Source organism: Caretta caretta, chromosome 13 (genome assembly GCF_965140235.1).
Source record: "Caretta caretta isolate rCarCar2 chromosome 13, rCarCar1.hap1, whole genome shotgun sequence".
NCBI classification, from domain to species: domain Eukaryota; kingdom Metazoa; phylum Chordata; order Testudines; family Cheloniidae; genus Caretta; species Caretta caretta.
The window spans coordinates 5,454,566-5,476,270 of NC_134218.1; the positions used below are offsets into that span (position 1 = coordinate 5,454,566).

Consider the following 21,705-nt stretch of genomic DNA (forward strand, 5'->3'; position numbering starts at 1 on the left):
AGTGGTCACCTAGGCACTGTGGGAGATCCTGCAGAGGTTAAAAGCTCTGTAAACAGGAAGACCATGTCTTCACTCGCACATCACCACAAAAGCATCACCAGTAGGAGCCGCCTGCCTTTCGTGGAGGTGGTTTTCTTTCTTTCGGAGTTTCACTGCAAAAAGTCATTGGCAAGTGTAGACGCTCCCACGGTTTTTGGGCTAAGAAGGGACTTTTTCCGCTTTAAATGGCAAGTGGAGAGATGCCCTTAGTCATTTTTCAAACAAAGTCATCTGAGCCTTCTCAACTGGTAATAACCCAGTTTACCATTGGCCGGGATGTGCTTGCTGTATCAGTACATTGTGGCATGCTGGCAGTGAATACATTTGGTAGTACTGAGGGAGACTTGGGGAAGGCTCATGTTTGTGTGTGTGTGTTGTTCGTGGAGTTCATCTCAGAGTATATAACTGGCTTATGTATTCGGGAGAACAGGTCTGTCTTCAGAGCTGCTTCACCCTTCCTTCCTATTTATTAGAGAGTTGAAAGAGAGTGTGATGGGGGTGAAATCAGCTGGTTGTCACCCTTACACCATAACAATGCATACATTATCTATTGGGATATCGGGGATACCCACCATAAATATATGAGCATGATGATCAGGGGTCCTAGTTTTCTGTGATATCCTCCCCCCAAATTCTCCAATAAAAATATAAAAATCCATGTTTTTCCACGATTAAAATGAAATCTGACATCTGGAGCCCCGCCACCTGGGGCTAACAGCTGGAGAAGCCCCACTGTCTGGGACCCTGGAGCCATCAGTCCAAGCCCTGCCGCCTGGGTCAATTTCCCATATTCCTGTGTGTGCGCTGGTGGCAAGGGGTTCTACTGTATGTGTTTTTATTTTTTCACAAAATATTAAAACTAAAGATTCTCTGTAAAAATGCAAATCCCAGGTTTTTCTGGGGCAAATTGTTTTCTAGGATCCCTGATGATGAACCCCAAAGCAAAAGAATGCCTGGGGCAGCTGTGAGATATATGGCACCCCATGAGATGGCTCTCTCAATATTTCCAGCCCACTTCTGCAAACTCAGGAGGTTTTGAATAGTTTGGGTGAGATCTGAATAAGGGGATCTTACCCAAATCAAACCCCACAAATGATCTGAAAGTCCCCTGTGATTGAATCTTACCATCAATCCTTTCCTAACACTGGGAGAGATTAATTCCACCTGTCTGATAGGGGGAGAATGACTTATTTGGCTGATAGTATTAGTGTGGGTTTCCCCCTCTTTCACTGGTGGGCATAAGCTAGAAAAGCTGATGATATTCCATCTAAAACTGCTTCTATTATGGGAGAATATTAATTCCAGGCTCATCTCACTGGAGTTAAAAAACAATTTAATATTTTGTCTTAATTATTATTATTATTGCTTTTAGAATATTTAGTCAAAAATGAAAAAGTCAGAGCCTTTGGGGGCGTTTCAATTTTTCTTAGCTGTCAGACAGTAAAATTAGTCCCAGAGGAAAGAGCTGAAAGAATTTTGAAGCAGAAATAAATACCAAAACTCTGTTGTCTTTTTGCTTTTTCTGATGCTTGAGAATCTATAAACAACATTCCTCTCCATGGAAATCTGTTTGTTACTACAAATTACTGGAACATGTTCCCACCTTTAGTTATCTCATTACACTCCACAATTGCATTTTTTTAAAAAAAAAAAGAATTCATATAAGCTCTTTGCAGTGTTCCGGAACGGCTTTAATAATTTAGATGCATAGACAGGTTCCTATTAAATAAACCACTAAATAATTGGGAATTGATCAGGGAGCAGTTGAGCTTGAAGATAAAATTATGTCATATTTGAGGCTGGTAATGGGCTGTACCTCCCACAGCACTTGCCAGTTAATTTTGACAACCAGAAAAAAAAGCCACGCAAATTATTTCTTCATGCCCCTTGACATTGTTTAAAACACTCAAATTCTATCCATAGTGGTCTGCAACAATGGTGCAAGACATACAGTTGTGGCTTTTTTATGTAACCTTCACAGAGGCGGATGTAGGTGTCCATGAATTTGTTGATCTAATCACCACCCACAGAAGGACTCAAAATTCTACTTTTTAATGCAAAACCGGTCAGACCAAGAAGCTTGTTGGCTCCTGATTGTGGAGTAACATGCACCTCCAACTTCAATATCCTGTGAAGAAATCCATCAGTGAGAAATCATAAGACAGTCTGAGGGAGGCATGGTCATGTGCTAACTGCATGCATGCAGATATAGACAGGAGATATATATAAAGTAGGACATTTAGCTGTGTAGGCAAAGTCCATCAATATTCAGGGCCTTCAAGGCTACGATCAATTAGAGAGCTTGAAACATAGACCTCAGAGTCTGCAGAGCCAGCCAAAGCCCTTATTTTCCAATGTTTTCTGGTATTTTCTGAGCCTTCTGGATGATTGAGGTTGTGCAGTATTGTACATATACTTTACATACATTGAAGTATGTTGGGGGATGAATGGCTGAATACAATGAAGAATGAATGAAAATACCATGCAAAGTATTTGACTTCTAGCTTCAAATTCTGTTCTACATGCATTCTTTTATCACCCTCATCAACATAGCATCTGATAGTTTTCCAGTAGTGCATAAGTGACACAACTAACATCTGTCACGCATGGTTCATGAGAGCAGCGTAGTGTTATGGTAGGCTGTCTTTTTTTCTTTGTATGTCCATGGTGCTCCATGTCTACATGAGAGAAGGCAGGTCAGAGAAATATGCCTTGCCTTGTGAGTGGCATTGTGACGTTTGTGACGGTCCTTGGTTCCTCTGGGAGTTTGTTCCATAGGCTCGGACAAGCCTCCAAGAAAGCTCTGTTTCCTGCACAGATGTGGAAGAAAGTTCCATTGTGCTCCAGAACTCAAGGTGCTTTAGGCTGCAGCTGACGTTCTACAGGAAAAGTGCTTTCACTGCCCCTGTAGCTAATTATGGAGGTGCCATTTGCAGCCCCATAGTTAAGGTTACGTTTTGTGCAATGCAGAGGGAGTCAACCTGTAGTTATATATGAAAAAACACAGCTTATCCTCCCCAAAATTACAGCACTTACTCTTTAATAGCTCTCCTTATATACAGCTGTTATTCCAGCACCTGTCACCAGCACTAAACATGAATAGAGCTGGGTGCAACGTTTCAATTTTCAAAACCATTTCAAGACATGTTTACTGTTTTTTCAATCAGCCTGAGAAAACAATGATTAAAAAGTGCCACCTACACTTACTTTCCAAGGGAGCAAAACGAGACAGGTCACCAGCAGTTGTTGGTTCATGGTTCCCAAGCCCTTTCATATTTCTGCATCACATACAGATGATTTCCAGGCTTAAGGAAATGTTACTGGTCCAGTGGGAACTTGTGGTTCACACCTGAGCCGATTAGTTCTCAGTTCACTCACTGTCTACAGCTGTTTGTGCTTGCAATCAGTGAAAAGTCTAAACACTCTTGAGCCTTACCACTGTTACCACTATTTACTTTCAGCTGCTTTGCACTGCCTCTAGTTTGAAGAACTGCTAAACTTTTCATCGGTGTCAGAGTCAGATCTAAACATGCTCCAAAACAAAAAGAAGAAATCAATTTCTATTAGGGCTGTTACCTGTCCCAGTTTTCCCAGGATTGTCCCCTTTTTTAGGTAGCTGTCCTGGGAAATCCTGTAAGGCTTTCTGGGACCTTAAAAGCACAAGCACCAGAACTGGGAAGGCCAGGTGCCCCCACTTTTTAACAAAAGAAACATAAGCGCAGAAGTCATGTCCCCCGCAGATTCCCCCCACCCCCCACACCCTCAGCAGATTAACAAATTCTGCTGGGGAGGTGCTGCAATTATATCTTTTGCCCAACAGGGGCTGCTGTGGCACCAGGAAAGAGGGCAGCTGGCTCACTACCAGAGCAGCCAATTGAGGAGAGAGAGGGGTCACTTTGGCCTTGCCCTTGCCCCCCAATTCTAGAAAGGCTCCAGCGTCCTTGCTTTAAAGTCCTGGCTTTTGTCCGTTCTGAGACCTCTGGCTCCCCCGGTCCCTCGTGGTTAGAGTGGATAGTCAGCTGTAGGCTTGGTGATTTCTGATTTCCACAACATTTTTTAATAAATACAATGCTATAAATACTGAGCACAAAGAATGCTCACAAGAATTAGCAGCGCTGATTTCTAAAATTCGCCACATATTCATGTTCTTCCCTTTCTAGAAGAGGCTGCCAAGGTTTTTATTTTATTTTTAATCTCTCTGTCAAGATTTAAATGCCAACAGATGAAAGAGGTTTATTTCCAGAACATCATCTGCTTTAAAAAGTCCTCTATAGTCATAAATATGATTTGACACTGATTAGTAGCAAATGCAAACATAAAGCCAGCATCTGACAATTTGATGTTTGCGTTTGGTAACAAACTGTCCACAGACCACACTTAGGCCAAGCTGGGGATTTGTAGGTTATTAGTCCACAAGTAAGCAGTATTTTGAGCTATTATCATTCATATTTGCTTTGCATTGAATGGAGTGTTTGGAGATCTCTAATGAAACCTGCAACGAGCCTAAAACTGCTAAAGGAATTAGAAGCCCCTGTACAGAGGATGCCACTTAATGGGCAACCTTCTGTCTTAAGAGATTGCCCTCAAAGTATCCACAAACATGATAAGCACAGTTTACTGTACCTTCATTGGAAAGCCTTTTCTGTTAAACCACTGATTTTTCCAAGTCCTTAGCTAGTTGTGATTCACTGTTATTTCAGCCCTGAGTGCATTTTTACAGAGAAATTATACATTTGAAAATAGAGATTTAAAATGGAGATGTTGAACCTAAAATGTGGGATGCCCAGGTTAAAACATTTTTAGACCTGATCTGGCTGTCCATGAAGTTAATGGGAATTTGGGCATTGCCTTCAATGGAACAGGATCAATCCCCCAAAAAGCACATTTCTTCACTCCTTTTAATAATAATACCTTAGATTCGGAAAATAGATTTTTAAAAATATTATTTGCTTTTGACCATTTATGCCGTTTATATTCTGCACTACAATTAGCCTGGGGAGACAATGAAAATAGATGGGTCAGTTTTATCTTCTGGTTCTCTTGCATTAGAACACTGACATCTGTGGCTTGCAAACATGGCAGGGGCTTAAGTCCTCTCCTTCCGATCTGGTGTTGCATTGGAATTTAAAAATCTAGAAGTGTGTTAATCAACACTGTGCTTGGGAGAAGCCAGCAAACCTTTGGGAGGAAGAGAGGTCTCTCCTGCTGGGTTATTTGGGCTGGGCATTGGGAAGGAGGTTTTAGGTATAAGTCTTGATCCTGAATGGATCTGGATGGACAGTCCCATTGATACCAGCGGGAATCCACACAGGCACAGGGCTATATGGATTTGATTGCACGATCCGGGTCACAATTTGTAAATGGTCTTGTGTTCCTTCTGGAATAAGTGTAACTCATTGCTGATGCTAGTCCTATCATAAGCAGTGGGGCTGGAAATCAAGTGGAAATCTGTATATCGATCTCTCCTTTGTTTTAGATTCACCAAGATGAAGACAGCCACAAACATTTACATCTTCAATCTCGCCCTGGCCGATACCCTGTGTCTGATAACCTTACCCTTCCAGGGTACGGACACGTTCCTAGGGTTCTGGCCATTTGGAAACATCCTCTGCAAGATCGCCATCTCCATTGATTACTACAACATGTTCACCAGCACTTTCACCCTGACCATGATGAGCGTGGATCGTTACATCGCCATCTGTCACCCCATCAAAGCGCTGGATATCCGTACCCCCCACAAGGCCAAAGTGGTCAACATCTGCATCTGGGCCCTGGCTTCAGTCTTCGGTATCCCAGCTATGGTGATGGGGTCAGCAGAGAATGAAAATAATGGTCAGTAAAAGTGAACTAACGGGATATTCTCCAAACTAGACTCTGCAACCATGTGATAGGTGCACAGGGTTCCACAATCACTAGCTCATTAAGTCTGGTACTGTAACAGCCCTTCCCTCCTGGGCAAGAAGCATGTTTTGAACCACAATCTTCATCACCACAATATAAAATATTACTTGAGATAAAGTACTAGTTCCATTAGCTAGTAGCTGTAGTAGGCTTTTATCCTCCGGTGATGAGAGCAATGCTGCATGTGATTGGGGAAAATAATCCTTTCCTACCCCAGTGGCACTCAGTTTACAATCTGAAGCATGAGACTTGATTTCCCTAATGTTAGTCAGTACATATGCATCTGTTATCCACCCTCCTGCATGCAAGAGTCCCTCTTACAATCTTACAGAGGGTCCTTTAAAAAAAGAGTGTTAATTGTGATCCTTTAGTATGGACGGATACATCATGGTGGAAGTAATTCTCTGGCAGCTCAGCTGGTGGATCCTGACCAATCAAAAAATGTAATGACAATCTCAAAGCAATCGCTGCTGGGTGAGAGTCAGAAATGTAACACCTTTACCGCTGTCTTCCTAGCCCATTTCCTTAGAATCTTTCCGTTTCTGGAAATTCTGAAAATCCCCTTGGTTTCCCACAACTTAACCCCTCTTTCCCTGAAAGGCTTTCTATCACAGCCACTATGTTTCTAACTGAAGGGGCTGGATGCAGGATCCCTTCAGAGCCCACCGACATTGATAGTCAGTATTCACAGAAGCTATTGTAACGCTGGCAGACCCCGGTCATTGGTGGGCGGGATCGAACCTGGGACCTCTCTCTGTGCCACTAGATGGGGTAGAACACCACAGCCAGGAGGCGTCTGGGTTACACTATCACTCTTTAAAATCTCTGCAGCCAGCAGTTGCCATGTCCACACTGTTGAAACCATAACAATTACTGAGCCAGGGAAGTTAATCCTTATCTTGGCACCCAGACTATTTTTTCTAAACAAATAAATAATTAATTAAAAAATAAAATAAAATCATTGGTCCGGCCTTTGCCGATTCTCGTTTCAAGTAGGCTGAGAATGACGAAAAGACCATTATCTTCAGCCCATTCTTTCCACTTGTCCACAAGCCTCAAGGGACCAATGAGCTTTCCTGACTGCTTGCCCAGCTTGAAATGAGGTGGGTAAATCTTGGGCTTCTGGGGTTGTAATTTTCACTTTAATACCATCCTTAGCATGCAACTCAAATGATCAGCACAATTTTTGGAATTGAGGAGGAGGAAGAGACTGTATCTGTGGTGCCATAAAACGCAATGAATCATATTTCATGAACTTCTGGTCAATTAAACCTGACACATTTCATGATCTTGAATGGACCCTTTCGAATATGTGTTCAGTACTTATGCTAAACTATCGGGTCAATCTTTTATTTAGCTGTGACGCTCTCACTACCTGTCCCAGACCTGAAGAAGAGCTCTGTGTAGCTCAAAAGCTTGTCCCTCACACCAGCACACGTTGATCCAATAAAACATATTATCTCTCCCAAGTTGTGTCTCTGCATTTCATCAACGTACTTTCTAAAATTCTTCCTAAGCACTTGTCCTAATTTGTGGCTACATGGGAAGCTGAATGCTAAGGCAAGATGCCTAGAGCTGTTAGCTGTCCTTATGCTTTCACAAATTTGGTGAAAGGGTCTCTTCCTTAACATGACATCTCTTTTTTTTTTAAAGCTCCTTTGAGACAGCAGCAGTTGCATCACCTACATGTGCATTTATTCTCAGTGTGACAAGGAAAGTTTTAGCCCAAAGGGTATCATCCTTTAGACATGGCTTTGTTAATGAATTACACTTGGAGTGCCTTTACATTAGAATCATAGAATCACAGAGTATCCGGGTCCGAAGGGACCTCAGGAGGTCATCTAGTCCAAATATCCAACCTAAACCTCCCCCACTGTAACTTGAGACCATTACTCCTTGTTCTGTCATCTGCTACCACTGAGAACAGTCTAGATCCATCCTCTTTGGAACCCCCTTTCAGGTAGTTGAAAGCAGCTATCAAATCCCCCCTCATTCTTCTCTTCTGCAGACTAAATAATCCCAGTTCTCTCAGCCTCTCCTCATAAGACATGTGCTCCAGTCCCCTAATCATTTTTGTTGCCCTCCGCTGGACTCTTTCCAATTTTTCCACATCCTTCTTGTAGTGTGGGGCCCAAAACTTGACACAATACTCCAGATGAGGCCTCACCAATGTTAAAAGAGGGGAACGATCATGTCCCTCAATCTGCTGGCAATGCCCCTACTTATACATCCCAAAATGCCATTAGGCGCCTTGGCAACAAGGGCACACTGTTGACTCATATCCAGCTTCTCATCCACCATAACCCCTAGGTCCTTTTCTGCAGAACTGCTGCCTAGCCATTTGGTCCCTAGTCCATAGCAGTGCATGGGATTCTTCCAGCCTAAGTGCACTTGTCCTTGTTGAACCTCATCAGATTTCTTTTGGCCCAATCCTCTAATTTATCTAGGTCCCTCTGTATCCTGTCCCTACCCTCCAGCGTATCTACCACTCCTCCCAGTTTAGTGTCATCTGCAAACTTGCTGAGGGTACAGTCCACGCCATCCTCCAGATCATTAATGAAGATATTGAACAAAAACATTCTCTGGGAATACTGATATTTCTAGTTTAAAGACAGTTACAGTGAGACAAAAGGGTGCTGGAAGAGAGAAGGAGTGAAAACTTCCTGTTTGACCTTTGGCAAGTTGCTTATCGATCTCTCTGTGCCTAGTTGCCCATAGAAAGCACCATGCTTTAAAGGGTAGGTCCCTCGACTGGGATTCCAGAGACCTGGGTTTTATTCCCAGCTCTGAAACTGAGCTGCTATGTCTCCTTGGGCAAATCACTTCACCGTGCCTCTGTTTTCCCTCCCACACTTTGTCTGCTTAAATTGTAAACTCTTAGGGGCAGGGCTGACTCCTGCTCTGTGTTTGTACAGAGCCTAGTGCAACGAGGCCCTGAGCTGTATTGAGCATTAATAAAATAAATGAAATTAGCAACAAAAGTGACTGCAAGTGAATTATCGGATTTACAGATGGTACCATGTTGTTCTCAATACAAGTTGTTGTCTTTTTCTTTTCTTTGCAGAGATTGATTGTCTAATTAAGCTCCCTAAACCTGTGGATTACTGGGATCCAATATTTGGGATTTGTGTCTTTCTCTTCTCCTTCATGATCCCTGTGTTGATCATCACCATTTGCTACAGCCTTATGATCCGGCGTCTTAAGAATGTCCGCGTCCTCTCAGGCTCCAAGGAGAAGGATCGGAATCTGCGGCGCATCACTCGAATGGTCCTGGTGGTGGTTGCTGTCTTCATTATTTGTTGGACCCCCATTCAGATTTTCGTGCTGGTCCAGTGCCTGGGTGCAAAGGCTGAAAGCGAGCTCGAGTTAGCCATCTCATGCTTCTGTACTGCACTGGGATATGCCAACAGCAGCTTGAACCCTGTTCTCTATGCTTTCTTGGATGAGAACTTCAAGACATGCTTCAGAAAGTTCTGCTTCCCCACCGCCTTCAGAACAGAGCTCCAGATGTCCAACAGGATGTGCAGCATCGCAAAAGATGTGGTTTATGCCTGCAAGAACTCAGAGGGGACTAACAATCCAGCATGACTAGGCATGGAAATTCCCATGGTGGCTGTCAGCCAGCAGAGCCCAACGACCCCCACTTCAGAGCTAACTCAGATAACAGCTCTTTAGCAGGAGCTTTCGGACCCAGAATTGGAGACTGGAAACCTAGGGGGCAAATAAAGGAACTGCAAGAGCATGCAGAAAAGTGAGCCATTTTGACACCTTTCTTATTACACCACTCTCCCCGTTAAGTACTATATTTTAACTCAGCCCCCCCCTTAAGTCCTAGGAGCCACTAACGTCATGCACATTGCCTACAGTTATAAAGAATTCAGGAATTAAAGAGTCAAACTCAGACTTTGCTCCTGAGGCTTATTTTGCCATTGCTGCTGGAAAGCAGACAAAATGCTAATAACTTTTCTTGGTTGAGTTATTTCAGTGGCTCATCAAATAATATGGATTACCGAGTGCTTGTGTGTGAATTTTAGGCCAGTAGCATCTCTCTGAAATGAGGCTTCATTGATGCCAAAGCAAGGAACAGCGGCGAAACAAAACAAAGATCATTTCCAGAATTACTTATGACTGGGATGGGTGGGGGGAATTCAGACACTCCAGCCAGGAAAGAAAGAAGACTGGACAGCGTCACTGCATGGCTGTATAACTCAACTCAAAGCCACTTAAAGAGAAGTGGACAACTTCCAGTGAAGGAACATACTAAAATCAAACCGTGTGCCGCAGAGGTGGGCGGCAGGGCGGGAGGGGTGTGAAGGGATTGTAAAAAATGACAAACAATAGCTTGGAAGGGGTAGAAGGCAAGACAAATGAAACCAATGTCAATTCAGAGGAAAGAGCTGAAATTGCTTTTTCTATATTTTCATTATAACAATGGATTGTACTTTGTGTGTGTGTGTGTGTGTGTGTATGTGTGTTTGTGTATGTATATATACACACATATCTATATAGATATATAATTAATATTTCAACTTGCCAGACATTTCTCAGAGGCATTTCCCAATGGAGTCAAGATGAGGTTAAATCAATGGAGTGGCTTAATATGGAAAGACATTTCAAGTTAGTTATGATGGCTGTCCTGAAGAAAGTACTGATATTTTAACAGCAAGGCATCCGAAAATACTCCAAATTCCTCTGGCATCCTCCCTTCTGGTTCCTGTAATATGGACAAACAGTTCTACAATCAGATAAGCGTTGCCGACAGAATTCTGGAGGAGGGAGCCTTTTCCTCCTCAAGTGCTCTGGGCTAGTGGGCACCCCCACACAGCTGTGCGTCGCTTTTATGACACAGCAGACTTGTCACCTCAAGTGAAACCATCTGCCCTGTTGTGTCATTAAAACATGAACGTGTTTATGAAGAATAAACCACTCAACCCTCCCTCCATGAGATGCCTCTGAAAATCGAACCTTTTCTTTCTGTAGCACAAGAGACCAGGAGACTGGGAGCGGCAGAGAGTGGGAAAAAAATGTTTCCTGACTAGCTGAAAGCAACAGGACTTTTAAAACCAGTTTGAGCTGGGGGCGGGAGGCTCCAACTGAAGGAGGCAGCAATTCTTGCACTTCATAGCGATTGTACAGATTTTCTTGTGCTCTGTTCTGCGAAATGATGTATTTTTAATGTGTTGATATGCTGACATTTTAATGCTGCACTGTTCTTTATATATATATGCTGGATGAGAACACAATGTTATATTTCTGTGTAAAGTTTTTCTTTTTCGGCAAGGCTTGGAGAACCATTACAAATCCTAAATCACACACCTAGGAACCAGACCACTTGTAAACTATGCTAAATTGAACATGGTCTGGGAACCAGAAGGAGTCTCAAGCATTTGTCATGGGATTTAAAGGGATATAGTAGAAAACTTTTTAATTAATATTTTCTATTAAGAATTGAGGGGGGGGGAAAGACAGGCCCAGTAAGTACTTTGCAATGGATAGTTACCCCCCAAACAATTGCAACAGCAATGAGGACTGATATGATTACCCATAGTAAAAGATCAAGCATGCAGAGAAGTAATCATTTGACACATGCACACTTATATATATTAAAAGTTGGGTGGCATTTTTTAAACATAAATGATTTTGTTATCTTAACCTATGCTCAACAATCCTACAGAAACAATGTACTCGGTAAGCGTCTGCCTACTCAGCTTTTGGATAATTCGTGGCCTTTGCCGTGAGTGTGTTATACATTCTGATTTATGCTCAATGGAATTTGTTATAAGAAGAGCAACTACAACAAAAATAGAAGCTTTATTGTACTGTGCCTCTGGAAGTAAAGAATCATGGCTGGCTGAAATGCAAGCCCTTTAATTATCTTCTGAAATTGTTGTGGTGGTATATTTGAGCTTATGACTATTGCAGTGTAAACGGCAATTTCCTACATGGTTACTTGTGCTTTAATAAAGGAAAATAAACTCCTGCACTTTTGAATGATGTGGAATGTGATGGCTTAATTCTGTGAACTGCCTGGTTGTTGCCACAGTGGAACTACCAGAATATTTAAAGGGTAGTAGCCATTTATGGGTCAATCCCAATCAGTAAGATTGATGGGGTTGATCCCAACACCCACTGAAGTCAACGGGAGTTTTTTTTATGTTACTTCACTTGAAGCAAGGCAACTTCGAAACAGCTAAAATAGAAATGATAGAAAATAGGCAGCTAGATGCTAACAGCCCAAGTTCAACTGTATCTGTTCATTAAATTAATCAGTAAGGGACTGATCCAAAACCTGTTGGAGCCAATGGAAAGGATCTCATGGACTGGGATCTGGCCCATAGTGTACAACTGGGGAAAGAGTCCACAACTGCTGATTGGTCATTAGAGACAAAACCAGATGGCCATTCCATAAGCAAGATAATCCGAGCTACTAAAATTTAGTCATACCCAATCACTTCTGGCTCTTGTGCTGTTAAAAGTAGCCATACTGTAATTGGTCTAGCTATAGGAAAGAATGTTAATACTTTGGAACTGGGAAAGATGGATCATTTGGTAAGACATGCAATAAAGAAACGTGTCTGCTATCAGCACTCTGTTCAATATTCTTCTCAAGCCAAGGAAATGTCAGTATTGGTTTTTTTGTTTTTTTTTCTAAAAGAAGAACGAAAGTCAGTGTGTAAAAAAATAAAATTAAAAAAACCCCGACACTTGTATTTCCCCCTAAAATGTATTTCATTTTAAGCACCCGGATATCTGATCTCCTGGCATTTCCATAAAACCAACTGCCTTATTTGGTACTATGGAATTTGGTGATGATTCCAAGAGCTCTCCCTGCCTGAGATGGCACAAATTAGGTCACTTGCTAGCAATCCAAGTGGGAAGGACAAAGAATAGTTAGACTTAGACTGAACTTTCATTCCTCATGGTCCTCCCTTTAGGCCAGGGTCAAGGCATGGTTAGATGATATGCTGGTGGGGAACTTCCACTTCTTAGGTGGTCTCTGCTCTGTGGATAATGGAATGTTTTCCCCCACAAAGTTGCAGTCTGTCATCTCTCACTAGCACTAGACTCACAACTTAAAAACTAGAAATGGTAGAAATTTTTAACAGTGAGGGTACTTAATCACTGGAACAACTTGCCTGGGGAAGTGATAGGTTCTCCATCACTTGAAGTCTTTAAAGCAGGACGGGTTATCTTTTTAAAAGATATGCTCTAAATCCACCAGAAATTATGGGCTTGATGAAGAAATTCCTGGGTGAGCTTCTCTGGCCTGTGTTATTCAGGAGGTCAGACTAGATAGTCCCAAAGGTCCCTTTTAGTCTTAAAAATCTATGAATCCATGAAAAAGGTAATAACTTCTCCCACATACTGAGTTCTCAGTATTCCAGTGAACCCAAACCCCAAGGCACAGGAATAGTACCTGGAAGAAAACCTGATTGTGAAAACGTACAGCTGCAGCTTATCTGTGGAAGAATGCTTATTATTTATATTTCTTCTAAAGATGCGCCCTTAGTGAAAACATCCTCTGATGCAGACAAAGCACAGTCTATAAAGATCTTCATGTTAATGCAGAAATACTCATTAATGCTCAGATTTCTTGTTGAAGATTTGTTAAATCCCCAAAGAACTGCACCTCCGCCTCTGCACTCCAGTCTCTGATACATTATTGCTAGACGTGATAATATGTGCATAGAGACTCTGGGATTCTTCTCACCGACTGCTGCTTTATGGCTGCACATTTAAAGTGAATGCAGTTGATCGCTATTGTTTGTATATGCTAATGAAACAGACTTCTCCAGAAGAAGATTAGAGCTACAATCCCTTTTATTTCACATTAAACAGAAAGGGATTTTAAAAAATGGAACAAAAGAGAGATCAGCTATAGCAAAAGCCATTAACTTTCCCACTAATTTTCTGTATTTCCCCATAGATTTCTGAAGAACTTTCTCTCATTTATGACTCTCTATTCTATGCAGAACATAGGACCTTCCCTCTTTGCTGCAATCTTAGCTATCTACCCATATCTTTTTGATAGCTTTCAGTTCTGTTTCTGTTATGCGTTTCCATGTTATCCTTGGTCTACCTTGTCGCTTTTTGCCCTAGGAGTTCCAGTCCAATGTCTGTCTTGTTATGCTAATCAGGTCTTTCCTCCATGTATGCCCTAACCATCTCAATTTTTGTTCTGTAATTTCCTGCCCTATTGGTTTCTGTTTTGCTCTTCTGCAGAGTTCTTTGTGATTTTTTTTCTGGCCATCTGATATTGAGGAATTGTCTAAGGCAGCTGCTTATGAAAACTTGGAGTTTAGATAGTAAGATCTTAATAAGTCTTCAAGTTTCAGTAAAACTGACTTTACAATGGGTGTTAAATATTTGAAGTTTAGTTTGGAGGACAAGATTTCTGTTTCTCCATATCGGCTTTAGAGTTACATAGTATGCATCCGATGAAGTGAGCTGTAGCTCACGAAAGCTTATGCTCAAATAAATTGGTTAGTCTCTAAGGTGCTACAAGTACTCCTTTTCTTTTTCCGAATACAGACTAACACGGCTGTTACTCTGAAATAGGCATGTCTGGCTGTCACTATTCTGGCTTTAAGGTCTTTAATTTGTTTCAGGTGTTGTGCTGAAAATGCTGCCAAGATAGGTGAAATATCAGACCTCTTCTATGTCAGTCCCAAAAAGCATTACTGACATTTCTTGTCGTGTGTTGATTCTCAAGATACCGGGACTAAACGAGAGGAGATGGATCACTTGATGATACCCTGTTCTGTTCACTCCCTTTGAAGCATCTGGCATTGGCCACTGTCAGAAGACAGGATACTGGGGTAGATGGACCATTGTTCTGACCCAGTATGGCCATTCTTAGGTTCTTATTTACGAGTGTAATTCTAAACTCCTGTTGTGTTGTAATCTGTTTTGGCTTCGTGGTATTATAATGCGGGCATCTCTGTTGTTCAGATCTCTTCTTTGTTCTTATTTTTATTCCCAGTTGAGCTATCACTCGTATACATGGTCTGTTCCCACATCTGCCCTGTTCCTGCTGTATACATCTTCTAAATTTACATCTTCGTATATTTCTGAAGATATATGTTTAAAAATAGAGCCTTGTTCTTCAAAAAGTAAAAAGAGTTTACTTTTGCTGCATCTTGAATTGAAACTCTATGTATTCCTGACTTCATGCTGTGTTGCTATGCATATGCTGATGTTTGCACAGATTCATCATTATGACTTTGCAGAATTCAGCACAACTTTCACATTCTGCACACTGCATTAATTCCGCATTGCTTACATGCAATTTAAGATTATAGTTCTCATCCTCAAAACCCTGATTGGAGGCTACATGAGGCATTACCTTTCTCTGTGTGCCACTCCATGAATACTGTGCTCAGCAAGGACAATGTAGCTGGCTGTAGAATTGAAGAGATAGGAACTGGAGGTGTGTTCTGGATGGTGAAAGCAGCAGAGGGGAAGGTTCTCATACCAACAGCTGGAAGAATGTTTGAGAGGGGAATGACAGTTCAGCAGTTAGGGCATTAACCTAGCAGTTAGGAGAGCTGGGTTTATTTCCTTGCCCTGCCACAAACTTCTTGTGAGACTTTGTGCAAGTCACTTAGCTTCTCTGTTCCTCTGTGCCCTATCTCTAAAATGGGGATAATAGCACTTCCCTACCTCATGGGGCTGTTGTGAGGATAAATACATTGAAGATTTGGAAGTGCCTTGAAGCCTACTGATGAAAAGTGCTATGTAAGAGCTGGGTATTATAAGTGCTAGAAAAAGGGGCGACAGGTGGAGGTCCATGAGATAGGCTGACGTAAGTCTCTGGAGAGCTTCATCAAGAAAGCAAGCTCCTGAAATGACTGATAAGCCAGTGGTGTGGTGCAGAGGTTGGAGTCATCTGATCTTGCTTCTTTGCACATGAGAACTGGGGCAGTGGCAATCTGTCACAGTGAAGTCTGGAAGCTGGGGAAACCTTGGAGAAGTGAACTGGAATGGGCTAGGTGACAGGAGATGAAGTCATTGATGTGGACTTCAGTGGGGGATTAGAGGACGTGTCCTAACCAGTCAATAATAGGAGGATGCACAAGTATGGGAGCAGAGTCAGTGTCAAGATAAGGGGAGGCGGTGAACTGTCAGAGAGGAAACCCTTATCCCAAACCACGTGTTTATGACAACTAGCAAAACAAAGGAAGAAATTCCTGTAAACATGCACCATAGATCTACACTGTTAAAATGTATTCTAAGGGTTCCCTTCATGTAAAGGTCGTTATTCGGACTGATGTTTGAAGGGCCAGGCAGTCAGACTTGCATGTGCATATTTGTGTATATAACAATGTGTGTACCTAACTGGCACTCGACGTTCCTGTGATGGCGTGAGAGATGGTGGGCCGAGTGCAGGCAAATGAGCAGTTAGATGTCTAGCTAGGTCCTTGTACACACAAGGGTAGTAATTGCAAATACAAATGGGATGTGCCAAAAGGCTTTCAGCAGTGTGCACAATTCTGAGGCTAAAGAAATCAATGATGCCTAATATTGGCTATACAGTTGCCATGTCATTTTTTCTAATACCCTGATTCCTGGGTAGGTTGCATAATATACCTGAAATAGTTAATACAGAAATAGCATCAAGAGGTGTTACAAATCTTGGCAACGACGTTAATTAATTAATCATATAAATCCACTGTGATGCATCTTTAACCTAAAAAGTGTAGATCCCGGGTACGGGCGTGTTCAAACCTGGCAGTGAGTCTTTACCTGCAGGGGAATGCAGATGGCCTTTTCACGGTCTCTTCTGCAGAGCAATTATTCTCCCTCTGATGGCAAAACATTGAGCTTCCTGCTTCAGCACCATGGAAACTCTAAACACACCCTGGAGTAGCAAGTGCACCATAATATCAGAAACAAACCGAGATCATATTCACCTCGCTCATGTTCTGCTTCTTGCTTATTGGTTCTTCATATTCACAGTGTCAGGAGAGTTACCTTGCTGTAGCTCTTGTGGCCCTCTGCACCAAACACCCGCCCACGCATTCCGGCAGACTTCATTACTCTCTGAGCAGGCTCCCAATTCCACTCAGACCACAATTTGCTTGGCTTGAGTAACAGGCCTGCTGGGAATTGCTCCCTGATGCAAATAGCGTTCTGCAGATGTTACAGTCACAACTTCAGGATGGAAGGAATTGTTTTTACACTGACAGGAACTATACGCCTTGGTGTAATGACTGCCCCACAGCCCTGCCGGGTAAGGGGGCTGCTGAAGTCTGCTTGCTTTTTAATGCGGCAAGATGGGGGGTGGGGAGGAATGATATCTTTCACCGGACCTACTTCAGCTGGTGAGAGAGACAAGCTGAAGAAGGCAGCCTGAAGAAGAACTCTGTGGAGCTCGAAAGCTTGTCTTGGTCCAATAAAAGATATTACCTCACCCACCTTGTCTCTCTAATATCCTGGGACCAACACGGCTCCGTGCTGTTTAATGTGTCCTGGGGAAAGCAGTTATCACTCTGCAAGCCACAGTCAGAAAACCCTCTCTCGTGTATAGGGGCAAATCTTGTCCTTCTTGACAAGCAAGAACACAGGGACTTGGTGTGGGAGTCATCAGGGACCTTCCCAGGCTGTAGAGAAGAGGTGGAGATACCCACAGCCCTGACTGCCACAGGACTGCTGGGGCCTCTGCTCCATTTTCACAGTGAGGGGGGCCAACAGTTGTGACTCTGAGTAATCATTGATTCCCGCCCCCCCAGTGCCGCCTCCTCCCCACTCCCTTGCCTCACCTCTCAAGTCCTCCTAAAGTACTTGGGCTATTCACACAGCCGCAGCAGGGCCTTCCGTGGGAGTGGAGGAAGGAGCAGTATTTGCCTTATAAAGAATGTAGCTAAAGACAGGCAGAGACAGGAGGAAGATAGTTTACACCCACTGGGAGCCTGCAGATGAGTAATAAGTCCTCCCTGGCAGTACTGGACAATGCTCCAGCCCTTGCTGGGGGAAGGATGGTCCAGTGGTTAGAGTACTAGCTGAGGAGCTGGGAGACCTGGGTCCAACTCCCTGCTCCACATGGGCTTCCTCTGTGACCCTGGGCAAGCCACAGCCTCTCTGTGCCTCCGTTCCCCCTCTGTGCAATGGGGATAAGAGCACACAGTCCAAAAGCTCAGCAGGGAGCTTACGAGTCAGCAGCCAGGAGAACCTTCGCTGCAAGGCCCACATGCAGATGAGAGCTGGAACCGATTGGCTTTTTTAATTCCTGCAAAAAATGGTAACAAACTGAAAAAGGTTTTGTTTGGTTGCAGTTGTTCTTTTAAATGTTCTGTGTTTTCATTAAAAAAAAAATGGAATCCCCCCAAACTTGCAGCTGAAAACATATCGGTTCTGCAAGCCTGGTGGCCGGGCAAGCCACAAGCCGGCGAGCGTGGCCACAAGACATCGCAACAGCCCATAAGGCAGGAAGCCTGGGATGGGATGGAATTGACCTGTGCTCATGGAATGTTGTGAATCTATTCAACCAGCATTTTCTGGTGGAAAACTGTCAAAAAAATTTTGCCCTGCTCTCCCCAGTTTACAATGTCTTGCTTTTGACCATTTTCCTTTCCACAGGCTCCAGATTCCATCCTCTGCAAACTGTTTTGTGGAAAGACTGCGCCAAACGGCCCCAGATGCATTGATTGGCTCAACTCTGCAGAGCAATGCTGCGGATACGTAATCATGCTTAGTGGCTGTTCGGCTTACTTTCGTCCATGTGAAAACTCAATCCAGGGTGGTGGCTTGGCTGGCAGATTTTGCTGTTGAATGTTTATTTAACATGAAGCATGAGAAGTGGCCCCACTGCATGTTAATGTCATGCCTTTGTATGATATTTTGGATTTGTTCTCATCACGCTGTTTCAATGTATTGGCCTTGCTTCACCACGGAGAGGATTCTGAGAGATAATCACCTCCTCCAAGGAATAAGCATAAGAAAGCAGAAAATGAGCCTGACCCAGAGGGAGATTGCCCCGTTTCTTCCTGGAGAAGATGGAAGGCTGGGAATGGAAATTGTAATGATGAGATACCCTCCTTTTTGCTTCAGCTGTCAGACTATGGCTTAGCTTGAATGCGCTTTGCTGGAAAACCGCCACTGGATTTTCATTAGAATGTATTAGGGAAGCAACTGAGGCCTTTTGGCTTGTAGCAGTTGGCAAGATTGGTGTGTGGTTATTACAGTATCATTATTTGGATCAGAATCAAACCCTTCATTACCTATGATCATTGCAAACTAACCAGGGCCACCTCACACCCTCCTCATAGCATCACATTAAGGACACAGAGGCCGAATCAATGTAAATGCCACCTATGCTTTACCTCAGTTCAAAGGGTTGCATGCAACTAAGATAGCTGGAGTGCACTAGTGGGCTGTGGGGGGGGCTCTCAGTTGATACTTCCGGCTCACAGGAGTCAATGAAATGGGTGCATTACAAAGCCCTGTACAGGACGCTAAGGCCTTGTCTTGATGAGGAAAAAAGGCGTGTTCTTAACTCGCGTTAGCTAACATGAGGTAAACTCCTTCAGAAGACAAGGCTGGTTCTAGTTTTCACATCATTTAGCTGGTCAAGGCAAACCCTAGGTTCCCTCATCATTTAAAACTTGACCTGCTAATATGTGTGAAAACTACAAACTGCCTCATCTTGACAGGATTTGACCTCAGGTTAGTTACCTCATGTGAGCCAACACAAGTTAAGAACACACCTTTTTTCCCTGAGAGAAGATGCCCCCTAATAGGTGGTGCATGACAGTGCATGGCCAGTGGTTTCTACTGGTGACAGGCTTGCTTTCATCTGCAGCACGACTCCATTGACTTGACTCTGAGATTGACAGTCAGAGTCTGGTGGGATTCAGAGCCATGGCACACCCTGATGAAATGGCTGCTTAATTTGTAAGATCCTAGAAACAGGGACTGTTGTCTCATTCTGTGTTTATCCAGTGCCTAGTGCAATGAGGTCCTGATCTGTGTCTGGGCTTCTAGGTGCTATGTGTTAATACAAAGAATAATAATAATAAGACTTTCTGCCATGTGGTGCACAAGAGTGGCACAAGAGTCAGGTTTCCCCAGAGGGATTGTATTCACCCCCCAGTGCGCAGAAGTCTCTGGGAGAAGTCAGAAAAATTACATGAAATCAGTGGGAACTGAGGCCTATCCACACTTCTGAGTCCACAGGACGATATGAGATAGTTCGAGATGCAGGGCGAACACATACGCTGCCGTCAGTAGCAAACATTGGCTGGCAGGGGGTGGATGATGAACATGTTACTCCAGCTCAGATAAGCAGTAAAGTGCATTTGGTTTACAGCAAATTACCCCATCCGACCCCAGGATTCCTGCTATGTGCTGGTCGGTGTCTCTGCTACCCCTTGCTTCTGTCTGTTCTGTGCTTTGAGATGAGGATGGAAGGTTGCAAAGTAACACAACTTTATTTTGTAGAATCCGTAATGATGACACACGAGAACCCCCAAACAGAGAGAGACAAAGCAGGCTGCTCCCTAAAAAACTGAGAGGCACAACTCACCCAACATTACTCAAGGCTGGCTGTTTGCTGACTGATTGCTGGTAGGCCCAGATCTCAGGCTTCCCCATGGAGCCTCCTACCCTGCAAGCTGGACTAGAAAAACCACAGAAATTTAAAGTAATACCATATAATTTTAACACAGTTTTCAATACACCACAGTCTCCTCTCAGAATTTTTTACCTACCACGAGATCAAAGCTCACATCATTTTAGCTCCACAAATCTCTCTCTCTAGGTCTCACCCAGTGTGCCATCTGGCCACTTCCTCACCTGTTTTGTATTAATTTCTTTTCACAATTCTAGTTCAGACTGAACGGAATCAGATAGGAACACAAACTGCAGCTCAGTCAGAGAGAAGCCAGAAGGAGAGCATTGTCTGAATTACACTGATAAGAAGTGAAATGTAATTAACTGCCTAAATCATTTACATAAATACAAAGCAGCAGAGGGCTGAGTTTTGAAGACCATTTTCATTACACTGAAATCTGACTTTATTAATGATCAATCTCTGATCTCATTAGAGGTAATTAAACAAAAGAAGAAGTGCCATACAGTCAAATCCTCATTTTTGTGTTTTAGTTATTAGATTTGCTCAACCTATGTCTTTCTGAGTTTTGTCTACAGACCCTTTGGGAAATGCAGACTGTTGTCTTCGGTCACTGGTGGCTTCTTACAATAGCACTGAGAGTTGATACATAGCTATGAATGAGACTGATCGTATCTGCACTGCCTGAGTATTCAGACAACATTGACTAACTTCCAGAATCCTGTCCCAGAGTGTCCCTGGCCCACTGTCAAACGTGGGCTAAATCTGCTGTAGGTGATGGCTTCTTTGATTGGTTCAAAGTCCCTGTCAGGAACCCAGTTGGGACATCAGACATTATAGACATTTTCAGAGCTGCAGTAAAAAGTTACTTATTAGTCATCATTTTTACTATTTGCATATTACAGTGATGGCTAAAATCCCCAGTCAGGTTCTGAGCCCCACTGTGTTCAGGTAGATAGTGAGAGACAACCCCTGCCTTGAAGAACTTACATTCTAAATAAACGAGACAGAGAAACAGTGGGAAGGGAAACAGAGGCGCAGGGAGGGGAAGTGGCCCAACCATATACACATAGGAGATAAGTGGCAGAGTCAGGAAGAGCACTAATGTCTTCTCCAAGCCCAATCAACTGGGCCATGCTGTCTTCTCTAGTCGGTGCCCAGTGTTCAAACCTCTGACTCTATGCACACAATGGCAG

General features: G+C 43.1%; 1 protein-coding gene across 1 annotated transcript in view; it reads left to right on the forward strand.

Annotated features, from left to right (window-relative positions):
- Positions 1–11,934, forward strand: part of OPRL1 (opioid related nociceptin receptor 1) — a 36,460-nt gene extending 24,526 nt beyond the window's left edge. The window contains exons 3-4 of the mRNA XM_048820147.2: positions 5,516–5,871; positions 9,005–11,934. Coding sequence (XP_048676104.1) covers positions 5,516–5,871; positions 9,005–9,528 — 880 coding nt within the window. The 3' untranslated portion in view covers positions 9,529–11,934. The remainder of the gene's footprint in view (positions 1–5,515; positions 5,872–9,004) is intronic.
- Positions 11,935–21,705: the final 9,771 nt, after the last annotated feature.